This window comes from Atta cephalotes, assembly GCF_000143395.1.
Source record: "Atta cephalotes unplaced genomic scaffold scaffold00018, whole genome shotgun sequence".
In the NCBI taxonomy this organism is placed as follows: Eukaryota; Metazoa; Arthropoda; class Insecta; order Hymenoptera; family Formicidae; genus Atta; species Atta cephalotes.
Window position 1 is genome coordinate 2,297,416 of NW_012130082.1, and position 17,931 is coordinate 2,315,346.

At 30.3% G+C, this 17,931-nt stretch overlaps 1 protein-coding gene across 1 annotated transcript in view; it reads left to right on the forward strand.

The window, feature by feature from the left end:
- The window catches only part of LOC105618886 (dystrophin, isoforms A/C/F/G/H-like), a 195,891-nt gene that overhangs the window by 119,261 nt on the left and 58,699 nt on the right, over nt 1–17,931 (forward strand). Inside the window, exons 34-35 of the mRNA XM_012200417.1 lie at nt 509–732; nt 11,958–12,056. Of these exons, the coding sequence (XP_012055807.1) occupies nt 509–732; nt 11,958–12,056 (323 nt within the window). The remainder of the gene's footprint in view (nt 1–508; nt 733–11,957; nt 12,057–17,931) is intronic.

Below are 17,931 nucleotides of genomic sequence, written 5' to 3' on the forward strand. Positions count from 1 at the left end.
AATTATATATATATATATATATATATATATATGTGTGTGTGTGTGTGTGTGTGTGTGTAAGACAGACTCGGTATATTCATCAAAACGACTTATTCTCTTTTGTAAAATAGACATTGGTTAGGAATGATAAGTAAATCATTTGAAAAAAAAAATAATTTTAAGATAATTTTTACATACTATATTAATAGTGCTTTCATTAGTTTAGTTACAAATTGAAAATTCAATAACTCAGATCTCTGATGTGTCGATAACCGCGTCGCTTTTCAATCGTGCGTGACTTGTGACAATCGTTATCGTTGATAAGCTCGAATGATCGATAATTCGATGCATGGTACGACACGGAAACGTCGTTGAAACGGATGTCTGAATATTCGCTTTGCTTCCTGATGCGCCGAGAGCGCATCAATTTTCGTCACGTCGGCAGGCGGCCGCAGGAGATACGGCCTGCCGACTTTTACGACACGATGCCATGCTCTAATGGAGATATGGTTTTGTTTCCGTGTTACAGAAGTGGAAAGGAGTGTAGGCACCGCAGCACCGGGGGCGGCGGGTGCAGCGGGTGCAGCTGCAGGGGGCTCTCGGGGGCTGTCAGCCTCTCCTGCCCCCTCGTTACCGTCGACCCCCGTAGCGACTAGCAGCCCGTCTGCCTCCGTTTCCTCGGCTTCGTCTTCACCTTCACCCTCTACTTCAGCTTCCGCCCTCGTCGCAGGACTCGATAAATCAGTGCTTCAGGTAAGCTCGCTTACTTATACGCGTGCGTGAAGTATAATAATAGCAAAAAAATACACTTAATCTGCAGGAAAAGAAAAAAATATATATTTGACATTTATCCGAGTTTTGTATATTCTCCTATTTTATTTGTTACTTGGATTTTCTATTAATTAAAATTTTTTATACATTCTTTAATATTAGAAATTTAAAATATATTTATTATGTAATACGAACTAATGTTGGTCTATGCTTGTATAATATAATCTGAAAATATTTATTATAATAAACAATTATAGCAATTTTTATATCTTCTCAATTTTGTAAGATTAATTTTTATTTACTGTAGACTGTAGATATTAGTTATTGTATACTCATTAATTACTGCGTTACTTATATAGTTTTTTAATCTGACATTCCAAGGTAATGCCACGTTGCTTTGGGGATAATAGAATTTCAGATTAAAAAACAATATTATATGAATAATATTGTAAATAATGTATATAATAATGTAACAAATGATAGCAGCTTGCAAGTAGAGCTTTATTTTTTCAAGTAAAATTTTATTTCTTATGTTTTTATTCGCATAGTGGAATGTGTTTTACATGACATCGAAAAAATTAACAATTTGATGAATTTAATACCGTTATGCTCAAGTAATAGATAATATAATTACCATTCGGTTATCTTCGGAATCCGATTGGAAGATATTGATTTGATTACTCTGGTGTTGCTATGAAGGGATGGAAATATTTCCAATAAAGAGTTCTCGAATGTTTTATGATTTATTCTTACTCGGGTTTGATTTATTTTAATTCTTTTTTCTTGCAATTTAAGTGCTTTGCTCTAGATGTATCTGTTTTGTAAGATATTATTCTTTAGACAAAACGTGAGCGAAGTTCGTAATGTTAATTTCCATCGTTTTCTCGCGTCGCCGAAAATGGTGGAGTTACGATAACGGCAAGAGCTTGCCTGTCCTCGGGCATCTTGGCTAATTAAAGCGCATAAATTACGCGAACTCGGAGAGAGAGACTGACGAGAATATAGCAACGTAACGCGCGTTGCAAGATTTCTATAATATGGTAGTATGTCTCTAATGTCGAAAAATATGTTAAATAATCTTCTATGTGAAAGATCGTATTTTTCCAAAGATTCGTCTAACTGATAGACATAAAAAGAAAAAGAAATCGATCTATTTTTTTTTGTTTATCGACACACTGATTTTGATTTATATAATATCGAGGAAACTGTTTTTAAAACGCAAAATTACAACTGTTTTTTAATGTAAAAATGTAGGATTATGTATAATATATTATTAAATTGATGTATGTGTGTGTGTATATATATATATATATATCTGTATTATATTTGTATGTTTATAATTATATTCTGTTCCTTTTGAACTTTAAATGAGTACGGTATTAGATCTTTTTCTCTTTGCATATACTCTTTTTTTAGTCTGTCTGTATATTTAAACTCAGGAAAACAGATATACGCACATGCTTTGTAGGAAGAGCTAAAAGTAACTTACCTGTTCTTTCTGATGGAAAAGCGTTTTCTTTGAGAACGTAAATTAAAACGCTGTTGTAGATTATGTTAAGCTCACGAGCATATTGTGATATATTCTGTGTGTAGTATGTAGCGTGTCCCTTATGGGCGAGGAGTCTTAACTTGGTTATCAAGGTGTCGGCTAAATTGGATCCGCTTTCTACAATTAGTATTCAGAGTAGAGCGACATATCTGGTCGATATCCCTCATGATATATATTGTACGTATTCCGTCTTAATAATGTGTGTGTGTGTGTGTGTGTGTGTGTGTGTGTGTGTGTGTGTGTGTGTGTGTGTGTGTGTGTGTGTGTGTGTGTGTGTTTGCGTGGGAGCGTGCATTCGTGCATGAGTGATATGTCATCTTTAATGCAATAATCAGTGAATGTGTGTAACATTACATAGAATCTGAAAGATTACAGGCGAATAAATAACTTGAAATAATAGACAATATCACATGAAGATTTCCATACCAAAAATTATTTTTCTTTATGCTGGTATTTCATTTTCGTTTACGCGCAGCAGTTTTTATAAAGCAATACAAACTTTGTTATCATAGTTCTGTTTTCTCTGGAATATGGTTCATAAATTACATATAAATTCGTGAAATAGCGAGAATACAGAAATAGGGGAGACATTTTTTTCCTAGGTGTATGTCACAGAGTAATCGGATGGTGCTTCGTGCGTGACATTTTAACTTTATGAATAATAATGAAAGAGTTTTTGTGGTTATTAACAATATTGTCCTTTTATTTTTGATAATTTTATTTTTGATTTTCTCTTTATTCAGGATCAGAAATTTGTCGTTATAAAAGTCCTTTCTTATTTTGCTCTTGCAACTCGATTTCATGAAGTGCATACTAATCATAATTTACTGAATCTATTCGTCTACAATGTTTTTGAATTTTGCTTTTAAAGTTTGCTTATATTTTTAAATATTTTTTATTATACATACTTTATTATTTTATTATTTATTATTATTTTTATTTAGGTGTTATTTTTATTAATTCAAGTCTCGCAAATTTTTTGGATAATCTTTTATTATCAGTAATATTTCCGAGCATAAATTCCAATAAACTTTTTACGTGAGCGGTAAGCGAAAGATGTGCAGGATGCACAATAATAGCTTCATCGGGATCGAAGAGAGTCATCACTGGAATTGTAGATGGAGTTTTCAGGGCTTACCTATTGTTGATGCTGCTTCAGCAATAACTTATCATATCAGCATGCTTTATAGGATCTCGACCTCGACTTTTAGTCCGCATTCTCCTTCGATCACGATCTGGTTACGACAGCAAATTTCGAAAGAAATGTAATTTCGACTGAATATTCTGCAATTGGTGGCACGAGTTCAGTTATCAGGGACAGAAATTAGATTTGTGTGACGATGGTGGACAGCGTAAGGAGGGAGAGGGTCGATGTTCATGCAGGCGTATAACTTGGTCAATTTTATCGAATTACTCTGCCGGTTTCTATCCCTTCACACCATACTGATCTTCATTCACTCTCCGTACGTGCTGTTCTTTTGTGACGGACATAGCTTGAGCGTACAATCTAGAAAATATGATAAAATAAATTAAGTCAAATTCTACTTTTATGTCCACACCGGAAGCTTCTCTCATGATTCGACAGAGCGGAAATTTATCGTCTTTTATAGCATGAAAATTTAATTTAAGAGCGCACTTGGCTGACGTAGTAAGTTTAATTTAGCAGGCGCGGTAGCAGGTAGCTACGTTGATTTACGTGATCAGAGTTTTATGTGTAAATGTTAATATTCTGAAATGAAGAATATCTTTTTAGTTTGCCCTACGTCTTCTTTATACCCTACGATCTTTAAATTTGAATATATCTTTCTTGTTACAATACGATATTGTTTAACGAATATCTATATACTTTCTCCATTGTTCTAGTTTTTATTATTTTATTTAATCATTTTTGTAAGAAAACCAATCTCTTTGTTAAAGTACTTATCATAGCAAGACGTATAATTATACATGCTGCTGTAAAATTCTTAGGTATTTTATTTTTTGCTTTAACTGTTTATAAGAGTGATCTTTCCCAAGTATTTTTCAAAAAATTTATTCTCTTTGAACTTTTATGACCCTGTCTGTTTATCACCCTGTCACGGTATTTCGCAAAATGTTTTTGTCTTTTTGCTCATGTCAAAGTAGCATTGCAGTTTTTCTTGAAAATGTGACATTTTATGCGTTCTTTATAAAGGTGAAATATTTTTAATCTTGTATAACTTGCTTTTTACTAAGAAGAATATCGTTATACTTATATCGATTATACTTATGTCACATTACTCCAATATTTTTATATTATATTTCATTTTATCATACTTATAATTAGATTTATTTTAATTATCATGATACAGAGAGATAGAGAGAGTGGTTGCGTTAACAATTAGTTGATTAATTGTTAATTACGATATAGAATTTGATATTTTCCGGTAACATACTATCTATCTCTGTCTATTGTCCAGGTAACTTTTACAGGTAACGTCTTAGCAAACATTGTATAGGTTCTAGTACGCTTTTCCTATTTGCCGAGTCAACAGTCAGACTCCAACCAGTCCAATGCCATAATAGCTATCCCCCGGCTTCTATTTCCGGCTACGCTGTCGCACTGACAAGTATTGTGCTGTTTGCATAAAGCGATGAGAGGCCTCGAGGTAACGAGACTTGAGCAGGAATCAAGCAAGGAATCATTGCCAATGAAACACTGTTTCGACTATTGATGATATGATCACTTTTTATTTTACGCATATTGGTTGTCACATTAATTAAGGTGTGGAATTTGTTATGTTAAAATAACTATTATATCAGTTGAATCAATGATATTAATAGAAACACACACACACACACACACACACACGCGCGCGCGCGCGCGCACGCACGCACACTCACATGCCACACACGCACACACGCACATACGCACGCATGCACACGCATGCGCACACACACGTATTGTATTACCTATAGATGATATATAGATGATATATTGAGTATAATTCATCTAGGATATTCGATTTAAGGATATTCATTTTGGATGATTTGGTAGATGATAGATTTGATGATATCCACCATTGTTATAAGGAAATTGTTCAGTTTAGGAACTTGAATGTTTGGAGAAGAAAAATAAGACAATAAAATATTTAAATGTTATAATATTTTAAATGTTATAATATTTTATTAATTTAACACATATAATGCTAATTAAAAAATATTTTAATCGAAAATATATTTATTTTTTTTTATTAACTTTCTATGTGTGATGCTAAAATAAAACTGTATTTTTTTTAATTTTTCGTTTTCGATTCTAATGAATGTTATTATTTTATTTTATGTGGTAAATAAATTAATAACTAAATTCCCAAGATAATAATTAAAAAAAATCATATAAACAGGCAATTGGGAATTGACGCTGCAGACAGTGCATTTTTTGTTTTTTTAAATTAATTATATATCATTATTTGTACATGTTTCGGCTAATCTTTCAGCCTTCTTTAACAAATTTACAATATATACGTAAGAACATATATTGTAAATTATTATATAATTATAATAATATGGGATTATTATATTATTTATTTATTAAGCTTTGATTAAATGAGGAAGGAACAGCAGACGTTAGAACTTTGTCTCTTTACGGTATTCTTATTGGATCCTTGATCTCCATATTTGCGATAAATTATGTGAGTATAGTTCGAACTTACGTGTATTTTGCATAAAATACTGAAAGAGTAGACATTATTTTCCAGCCATATTATGAAAGATTAACAATATAGAAGTATTTCTAATTTCTATTTTTATGATTAAATTAATTTTGAATTTTTGATTGAAAAAAGAATTGTATTTATGCGTATATAATGCCTACGCAGATTATTAAAATTTAGATATGCTAATTATAATTTTTAGTATGTAAAATAAAAATAATATTGTAATAAGAATTTAGTTAAAAAAAGAGTTGTTTTATTAAAAATTTTTTCATATATTTATTAAACGCCTTTTAAAATTTTTATTAAAATTTCAAATATCTTCTGAAAGTTATTATTATTTTCAATTTTAAACATACACTGAACAATAATAATAAAAATCTTGAAAGCGAGGCGATAGAAGGAGAATGAAATAGCTTGTTCAATGAATCGTTTCAAAACCGCATCAAAAAATCGTAAGACGACAATCGACAAATTTTATGCAATGTGTACTTGCGCTAATTTTTTTATATTTATTATTTTATATTTATATTTATTGGAAGTAATACTATCGGAAATTGACTTTTTGTGCAAGATTTTATTGTAATATATACATATATAATTATACATATACATGTATAATTATATTAGAAAAGATTTAATATATGTATATAATTATGTAATTAAGAATATCATTATATATAAGTCGCAATAATTTTATGTAACTGACTCTTTCAAATCTTAATCATGATCTCTTCACGCTCAATATCCATTGTGCTTTTAAGTCTCGTATTACATTCTATTGTATTTTCATCATTTTAAATATCGTTTTATGCCGTTAATTAAAAAAAAATTTTTCTTAATTTTTTGCAGATTCGATTTTGTTTATTTACTACCTATCGTAGTTATGATTACCGATGAAGGTTTAAAATAGCTGAAACATTCAAAGTTTTTATTTCTGATTTCTATAATAAGAAAAATATTTTTCTCATTTGATTTAATCAGTATAATTGCTTGTGTTTATTGATCATTATGTTTGCATGTAGCGAGCTTGATTAATAATAAAATATTATTTTGTATATTCCCTGAGCGGCATCTTGAAGGCATCCTTATGATATAGACGTCTTTTGAACATCCTTTAAGACATGTGTATGGAATAATTTTTTTTTCATAATTATTACATAATATATTACATAAAGTACGGATGACATTTAAAGCGTATTAAACATAACAACACATTAAAATGAGAGAACGAATGCAATAGATAGCATAATGAGAGGCGCGGAAACTAAAAAGAGATTTTTACATCGACAAGCAAAAAAATTGTAGAAATAAAAAATCGAAAATGAACAAAGTCTCCAGCAGCATAATTAACACGCCAATATTGGCGCAATATTGGGCAAATCAATATTGGGATAATAATCGGCTTCCGAATATTGGCCCAATATTGGAAAAACAATGTATAGCCAATATTGGGCAAAAATTGGCTCCTCAATATTGGCCCAAAATTGAAAAAACAATCTATAGCCAATATTGGGCAAAAATTGTTTATCAATATTGGCCCAATATTGGAATTATCTGGCATTATTTTTGATAAAATATTATTTATAATATCTTTTTTCTGCAAAATATACTTAACGCCTTTTTTTACATTTTTAATGTCTTTTCCGATAGATTTCACGAATTTTTAAGTTCTTGTTATTAGTATTACTTCATATTCATATTTAAATGATAATATTGTGATAATAACAATGATAAAGGTAATATAATAATAAAAATAATGATATTTGAAAATAATTAAGAAAATTGTGATGTCTTTCCAATAAGTATAATATATTAATAATATATTAATAAGTATAATATATAAATTTGTTACATCATAGCATTTATTTGCTACATATTTTTTCTCATTCTTTTCCACGAAGTATATAAATATTTTGTATATCAATTAATCTCTATTAACTCTCATTGCGCTCTCATTCGATCTATACAAATACGTGAAGTTTGTGAAATAGTCACTTTCTTTTTTTATTTTCGTTCTCTTGCATATTTTTTAATGACAATTTCGGCAGTAATTAACGCGAAGTGCTATCGCACGTTTTGAACGTGATAACATTTTTAATGCAACTTTTTCGTATTTGTTGTGCACATGTAGAAGAGAGAAAAAAAGGTCAAAAGTTTGGGAAAGTGAATAGATAACATGGACGAATAGATAGATAACATAGGTAATAAATATCATAAATAAATAAATAAATAATAATAGATTGATGAATAATAACAATAGATAACATCGGAAGGTGGATAAATAACAATGATAGGTTGATAATGTAGATATATAAGTAAATATTGTATGTAAATAGATAATGTATGCAGATAGATGAGATGCGAAAAAAGTGCGGAAGAGTTGCAAAACGTTGCGAAGATGTGTGAAATAAATGCGGAAAAAGTGCCGAAAGGATGGAAGTGGTGCAGAAATGATATAGAAGAATTGCGAAAGATGTGCGGAAATGATGCGAAGAGGTTCAGAACAAATGCAGAAGAGATACAGAAAAAGTGTAGAAGAGATGCAAAAAAAACGATGAGAAGAGATACGGAGAGATGCAAAAAAAAATGCAAAATTAATGCGGGAGAGAAGTTAGAGTGATGTGGTAGAGATGTAGAAATACTGCAGAAAAGGTACATAAAAGATAGGAAAAAGATGCGGGGAAGATACGAGAGGTGCAGAAAAAGTGTAGAAGAAGTACAATAAAAGTATAGAAAAGATATAGAAAAAGTAGAAAAAATATCGAAAAAAATATAGAAAAGATGTTGAAAAAAGGTGCAACAAAAGAAGACAAGATTTTGCGAAGACGACGACGTATCTGAATATATAAATAACATACATTGGGCTGAAAAATATATGCACATATTATCTATGCATCAAGTATACTTATAGACATGTTAATTGTTATCTCATTTTAATTGTAAAAATTTGTTCTTTTCCAATATATGCATTTTTTTATAACAATCAATTTGTTTAAACAAAACAATTTTTGAGCGAGTTCTTTCCTGTAAAGGATATGCTGTAACGTTTCTTTCTTATGACATGGTATTATCCCCTTCATAACATACTACAAAAATATACTTGATGGGAAAATGCTACTGCATCTCGATTTATAATATTTATATATAAAATAACTATAGTAAACAAAGTTTAAATATACAGTTATTTTATTTTATGTTTACTAAACATATAATAATAATATACAATAACACATATACACATATTATAAACATATACATATAATAATAATATATAAAGTACAATAATACATATATACATATTATAAAACATAAATTTTTGCGGACAATTAGCTGTGATATGTTTTTGATTATTAAGCTAAGAGCAATTTTTTTTTAATATTCATGAAGAAAAAAACGGTTTTTGATGTAATGTTTTACGGTTAAAGCTCGCGAGATTCGTAATAATAAAAATATGGACCGTCGCGCGATTCGATCGTTGCTAAGCATTACTTTCGACGCAGTTATTTTCAAGGAAGGTATGCTTTATCGCTTATTTTTTTTATTGCTCGGGTGTTAAAACTGGTCGTTAAACTCTCTCAGAGAGAAAATCTCGTTTTATGATTTTTGAAAAATATGAAAATAATAATACATATTGGTTATACAGGGTAAAAGTAAAGGTATAAAAAGTAATGGTACGGCGAAATATCTCGAAAATTAAGCATTTTAGGAAAAAGTGTTTCAGATAAAAGTTGTACAGTTTCGAAAAATCTATTTACTGGCGTAATGATCTTGGATGGCATCGCCAAAATCAGATCAAAATCAAATTGATTTTTTGTGGAAATGATGTTTTATTTTTAATGTCAAAATCTAATAATTGGTGTCAAGAGCTTTTCAAAACACTATAATAAAGTTATTTTTCGTTAAGTATTTTTCGGGTTGTAAGGTTTGAAAGTTAACAATACCGCCGAATTTTTTGCACCAAGAATTCATTTTTACATAAAAATGAAAATAAAAGGTACAGTCTCCAATGACTTTGATCTTGACAAATGTTATCCAGGACATGATTTTGAACAACATTCAAGAGGTTTTAGTCAAACACCTTACATAATGCTAATGCCGGCGGTACTGTAATATAACGATATATATGATAATGAGTTATTTATTTTTAGAGTAATGTAAGTAGTGATTTCAGACGACTATAAATTTTGTTAAAATTCTGGCAAAAATTGATGTAAAATTGATGTAAAATTTTGATTGAAAACGTTTGTTTTTCTGTAACATCATCATATTTCAATACATTAATATAGATCAATAGAAGCACTTACTTCTAATTTTGCTTGTATCTTTTATTTTTTTTTATTAAATAATTTTTAAAAGATTTTTTAACGTTATATTTATACGACATTAATAATTACATTAATTAAAAAAAAATGATTTGATCATAAATTATAAGAAAATGTATACAATGTGACTCTACGGTGTCCATTTTGAGGCGAAAACAAGGGATATGATCATTCTTCGACAACAGGTACTTAATCAAGACCTCTTCGAGTCGGACAAGGGTGGGTGAAAGGCGGAACGAACCAAGAGCTTAGTCTAGGTGGCAAACTCCGGGGGTTGCCGGACTGAGCGAGACCTTAATTTCCTGTAGCACTACGGTTTATCTCTTCCGCGATTTATCGACTCCCTCGAAAGTTCCACGTTTGCGATCCTCTCAAATGCTAGTTTGGGTTTCTTGCATGCTTGTTGTTGCATCGCCGACCGATCGATCAGTCGACGTTAGGTTGAGAATTTCAGGATGGTTTTTTTCCAATATGTTATTTGCCATAAATATTTATTTAACTGCTATGATCTTTTGAAATATTTCGACTAGAATTCTATGCACAGCGAACTTGCACGCTAAAATCGCCAGCGGAGATTTTCGATGCTATTGAAGCGTTACACGCGCGCGTGTGGACGGGCTTTTAAATTATATTATTATTGGCTTTACAATTCTCGTAGCTATAATGGAAATATGATTACGCAACTTGCCTTGATTTTTAATTAAACGCACCAATAGAGCTATTTGCAAGAAAAAACTGTTCGCCATAATAATTGTTGGAAAATGTAAATTTATGATGCAATTGAATGTTCTTTCATGCTTTATAATAGCCGTTTGATTTATTTAAAATAATTGTGTTGCGGATTTTTTCATGATCGAAAATTATTCTCTTTGAAAGTAATTTTTCACACATGATTACTTATCTACTTGAACTATTATGAACAATATATTGGTTTCTGTGAACACAAAATCTTGTATTCAAAAATTTTACCTTTAAGAAAATCTTCAAATTTATCAGGACATACGTTTCTGAAATTTGACGTGTTTTAGGAAATGTCCCGTATATTCAGCATTTGCTTGTTCTTGACGCTTAGCGAATGTCGAGGTAAATCGAACTCGGCCACTTACGAACGGACACTCCCTACTAATTTCCGGCAGCAAATATCCCAATTCGGTCCTGTGTCCTTCCCTTTTTTCGCTCTTTTTCATCTGATTTGAACCACTTTCGAACAATGGAGATATTTCTCATCGATACACATTTGCTAAAGGATATGAGTTAATCGCTATAGTTAATTTGTATTTAATTCATTAAAATGAGTTATCGATTTGCAAACTAATCAAAAATCAAAGATTAATATGTTAATTAATTTAGTATCACTTGTTTTGGAATGAAATTACGTTTGCTTGAATTTATTTTTTGTATTTATATCAGTAAATTACATTATTTTTTATATCACAATAATATTTTTTACAATAAAAAGGGCAAAATGGGTAAAAATTTTGATATATTAATTAAATATATATTCGAGCAATAAAAAAGTACTGTTAAATAAAAAAATTCTAACATAACTGCAGTTATTTAAAATATTGTGATTACATCAATTCTGATTATTTATTTATATTATAAATTTTTATTATAGCATAAGATATTGTTATAATTATTGTTTGTCTGGTTCCATTACAGATACGTGACTGGCTCACGGTTGAAGAAGAGATGTTGCGACAACAATCTGTGGTCGTCGGCGATGTCGATGAAATCATGCATCTTTTGGATAAACAGAAGGTAAGTCAATTATTAGAAATAATTCGATCTATGTAGCGATTTTTTTTGATGAAGATTGTTTTTTTATATCATTATCATTAGTCACTATAAATATTTTTTTATTTAGAGTAATATTGGACATATATTCTCAAGTAAAAATAATTTTATAACTTGCGAATATATACAAACTAATTAATCAAAATGTGTAATCAATATTGGACATAATTAATAATGATGTTTCAATGACGAATCAATTTTTTAAATAAAAAGTAACAAAAAATTATTTATTTATATATATTTAAAAGGAAAATATACGTGATATGATAATTTACTTGCGTATATCACAGAAAACTTAATGTAACGTTCATAATTCTATTGCATGTGCATTAACTATAAATATAAAGATTTAAATATAAAGATTTTAATATATTATATTGAAACATTACTAAAACATTGCCATTTTTCAAGTTTATCGCAATTCGCTGAGGTAATCTGTAAAGGTGATCAGCAATTGCTTTCAAGCTGCTTAGTTCATGCTTGCGTGGCATTATTGGAAAGCGCGGCCGTTGCCTTTTTTTCTTTCTTCTATCTTTTTATCTTTATATTAATACAAGAGCCATACCATCGGAGTGGCCCTGAAATTAAAATATTAAAGACCTCTTAGATACGCTGCTTTGTTGCTTCGACTTTCTTCAAGTGGCTTAAACTCAGAAATTTTATTTTAATTATTAATGAACCCTCTCAAAAAAATATTGCAAAACTTTAAATATTTATTACTGTGGTTTTTCGTCGTCGTTTCATATGAACGAACAAACGGTAAAAGCAGCAGAGAAAGCTAGAAGTTCCAACGTCGGTAACTTTGCGATCTGTCACAGCAATGCAGTCGATACTTCAACCCCCAAGGTTCGACTCAAGTGCTTGCTGCAGGGGTAAAATGCTCCTCTATCTTTTTCACAGTCAATTCAGCGTGATACCGCAAGTGGAAAAGTTATCGCCGGACGATGAAAAGCGAGGCTGCTAACCACGAGAAAGAGCGAAGTCATTACGATGGGTGCATAAAACTTCCGGGATGCAAAGATAGGGAAGTGTAGGTGATTGACCGGGAAAACCCTGACATTGGCATTGGCATTAAGGGTCCGACGAACATTGCCACGCCTTCCTTTGTGCGTCGACGTCGTGCTGCGCGTTATTCCGCCATGGTTGTTAATTGCATTGGACTTAATGGATCGATATCCAGAATTGTCGTAAGCGACACGAAATCGCTGCTTTACGCAGTTACGCAGTGTAGAGTATAATAAATTGGAATATAAATTAGAGGAAAATTTATTTCGATTGATGTGTGTGATGTTGTACTTCTTAAAATTTTTATACGCCAAAACTTATTAATTTTATTGTATTGGGTTAGCAAGAAAGTAATTGCTTTTTTTTAGCTCTAAAGTTTTTTTAGCTCAAAGTTGTATATACAATATATTCGTCAATAATGAATGAAATTTAAATTAAAAAAAAAGAGTTTTACCTTGAAATCTCTACTTTTAAAAGCTTATCACATTTTTTAAGTTTATACGAGTTTAGTAATTTTTTCATACCAAAAAAAACTATGAGCTGCAAAAGACGAAAAATTTTCTTTTCACTTTGTGAGTTTCTAACGTGCCCAAAACAAATTTGAGAAAATTTTCGACTACGTGAAAGCTATTTTCCTTACAAAATCGTTTTTTAAAAATGATTCTTGAGTTATGCGGATTATAAAAATAAAAGGATCATTTGATTTTAATTGCTCATAACTTTGTGTTAAAAATTCTCGTATCACAATTTAAAAAAGAGATTTTTAAAGCTGAAACTTTACTTTATTAAGATCATCATATATTTATATTGGTTGAAGGTAAGAAAGTAATTGCGGGTTTTACTGCTTTTATTTAACTTTACATAACTGCACATGTTAAATAAATATCGAGTAAATTGATTTTTTATAAATAGAATAATTCAATACAGCAGGTAATTAGGTTTTACCGTACATATAATATTGACATTTTTTTGTTATATTTAAACGCACGCGCATAAAAAACATTATGTATTAAATTTATTTAAAGCTCTGATATTTTTGTATTATATTTAATTTATTCTGTGTTATATATATACATATAAATGTATAAATATATAAAATATCTTTAATTGAGTATGACGATCTTAGAAACTTTTAACGATCTTGAGATTTTTATAGATATAATTATGAAATCGTAATAATAACAAACTTTTTGTATTTTTACCATTTTCCACTTTCTGTAGTTGTACATTTCGTTATGAAAATAAAAAAATTTTCACATTTTTTTAATAGTTGAAAACCATAGTTGAAAAAATAACAACTGGAACGCTGTTTAAAAATTATTGTAAAACATAGAATTCTGTTAGAATTAATAAGAAATGTCGCTAAAATTATCAGTACAATAATATTATATATAATACTTTTTTCAAGTGTCGTGTTGTTTTCTGTATTTAAAGTACATTAAAATTGATAATTATTAGAATTTTTAAATTACATAATATCTTGGTAAAAGTCGAATAATATTAACGGAAACTGTAGTAAATATGGAAATATTTACTACAGTTTTATCTTTTCTTATATTTTTTGAGAGGAAGTATGCTAAATTCTCGAAGTTAGCGATATTTGCCATATTTTCAATTTTGATTTAATATAAAATACGGAATTCTGTTTTAATGTTATAAGGAACTATAGAGCTATGAAAAGTGCTGTCATTTTTTTTTATATTAATAGAATGTCGTTAATTTCACCTTTCCATAAAAACTTTGAGATATTTTTACATGTTCTCATCCCGTGAATATCTGGGGTCTCTTTTTGTTATCATAGTCTTTTTGTTATCATAGTCTCGTAGTAATGTTCTTCCATGAAAAACTCTACCGCGGAAATAATATGAACGTTTACTGTAAATTTTCTAGGACCGAGGTACATTATTACGTGCCCCTTCATTCTCCTTGCCTTTCATTTATATCTTGGAAAACAGTTTCGAGGAACTGGTATGTTCCGAGTTGCATTCTTTTGCGCGCGGATGCAATAGTCTCATTATACTTTTTTTTCAAAGGCTTTTTCTAATTCTAAGATTTTACTGTTTTTAATTTGCGCTAAATATTTTTTTCATTTATTTCATGGCGCACTTTGTCAGAGATAATTTTTTTTTTATTTCATACAATTTAATTCAAATCTATGATCATAACGTGTAAGTGACTATAAGGATGCACGAAAAAACGATAGGGAAATGACACAAATCATTAGTTTCAATTCGGCGGCATTTCTTGTCGGAAAAAAATAACCTTGCGCACATGAAAGGTTTGTTCGTTGATGTGAAAGCTTCGGGAAAAAACGGCGTGATAGGATTTCCTTTCGGAATAGGAATTCTTCTTTATTTGAATGGAAGCGAAGTCATTTTTTTTCTCATGGTATGCGCCAGGCGGTTGTGAATGGGACAAATGGCGCACTTGATTGATTAGTGATATTGTATTCTGACAAATGACAAATCATACGGTCTTCTTTCTGCTTATACGTACGGAACGGAGATTCGGAATTTTCGAATGCATTTTGAGGGATGACCGAAAACAATAGGTTTGTTACTGTGGCATTGCTATTGATTTCTGATTGTGAGGATGCCGAGGAAGAGATAGTTTGGCGCGCAGAAGGTATACAGAGCGAAGACAGAAATTTTACCGAAAATGTATTGGATTTTCCATATAGGTTGATAACATTTAGAATTATATCGTTCTCTTTATGGAAATCGTTCCGAATAAATACGGGGACTAATTATACATTTGGAGAAGACTACGTAGTTCCATATGCGAGATATTTAACGTTTCGCACTTCAAATCTCATTACAATTACTCGATGTAATTGTCAGTGGATTTTGTCCGTCTCTCTCTCTCTCTCTCTCTCTCTCTCGCTCTCATCTTACCCTCATCTTTCTCTTATTCTCATGAGCTTACTTAAACTTGCTCCACTGTTAGCATTACACAAGTCATTGTCGTCACCTGCTACGTAACAGGATTCGTCCAACAAAGCCCAATTATGAGATCCAGGAAGCATGTTAGCATGAAATGTGCTTTTAGTCATTCGAGAAGTATTCTGACTTTAAGCAATAAATTTTTTTATAAAATGGAGTAATTAATATACGAATATGGATTAAGTAACGTGACGCATGCATACATATATTAATTAAAAATTATAAAGAATTTATTGCGATAAATATTTCCACATGTTTCAGTTTCGAATGAAATTAGGCATCAGATCTATAGCTTTAATTGTATTGATTATTTCCTTACTTATTTTATTTATTCATATAGATTAACTTTTTATTACTTTCGTTCAGCTAGGACTTTCCGATAATAATAATTTTTTTATATCTAAAATTATTTGACATCAATTAATTTAAGTTTTCGATTTATAAAAGAAATTATTTATATAATATTTCCAAATAGCAAATGAAATGTTAAAATTAACATTTAATTAATTAATTTAATGTTAATAATATTAACATTAAAATAAATATTTGTTTTATTTTTTATTGATATTGTGAGCATTGATTAATATTTAATATTTTGCAAGATAAAATTTTCTTTGCTCTGTGAATTTTTTTGAAATATATAATTCCATGAAAAATATTTCATTTTAATACGCAGTTATGTATACCTTTAGTATAAGTAAAGACGCAAAGAAGAAATTTAATAATATGCTACAATAACGGTGTTGCTTATACTCGTGACATCGTTTTATGATGTCACCGATAAAATTTCTAGAGCAACGCTATTTAAGGAATGTGCTTCCCTCGGATATAATATTTACAAAAGCAAATTTATTATTAATTTAATTTTTGTAATACATATATATGTATTGTTTAACACATACATTTAAATCATATACTATCGATATACCACTATTCTTTGTAGCATTTTTATCTAAATTATCGAATTTTAATTATTTAAATAATTGGATTAATAGATTATACGACTAGCTATAATTATTATGATTTTATCATATTGATTTTGATTGAAAAAATCTTACGAATGTTTAATAAATAAAGAAAGAAACTTTGGAATCACTATCGTAACAATATTTATACTATTTGTAAATCGTTCTCTTGCCTATAGTCTTGCAGCGATTATATATGTTTCCAGCGATTATATATGTTTCGTACGCGTTATCGTTCAAGCTATACGAGCTTCTTTATCTTTCGGACGACGTCCTTCACACCGGGTGTAATAAACGTCTTCTCCATTATTTCCTTCGTTTCCTCCGTACGGCTTTGTTGCTGGTGTCTGATAACTCTGCGCACCATCCCATTGCGGCTCCTCCCGTCCGCGCCCAAAGGATTTTAGGGTTGCACTCCTTATACCGTCCCGAGAAGGACTTGCCAAGTAATAATGTCAGGGAATCGTGCGCGCGCCTGTAGTTATGAAGAACCTTCCACGATCTCGCAATTTCTCGGTTATGCCGGTATCCGGTGAATAGTCGTCCTCGTTCCATAACGCGTGTTGGAGCTTACAGCTTGAATATACAGATATACGTGTCGTTTGCGTGGTGACATGCGGAGTGTCACAGATTTTCTACGGTAAAATTGAAATTCACCGTCTTCTCATCTCACTTTTCTGTCAGTGTATTACCTTCGGGTGAAATCGCAATCCATCTATATGTATGTAATTTTGTGGGCATCGTCACTGACATTATTGGATTCAGTCGAGATTGTGAAATCGATAAAATATTGTTAAACCTATTTTCTATTTTGCAAATTTTGCAAATGTTTCAGCTACTTAATGCATCATACATACACTGTAAAAACTAAAATGTTAATTTTAACTTACAATAATATAGTGGAGACTTTCTAAGACATGCAAAAAT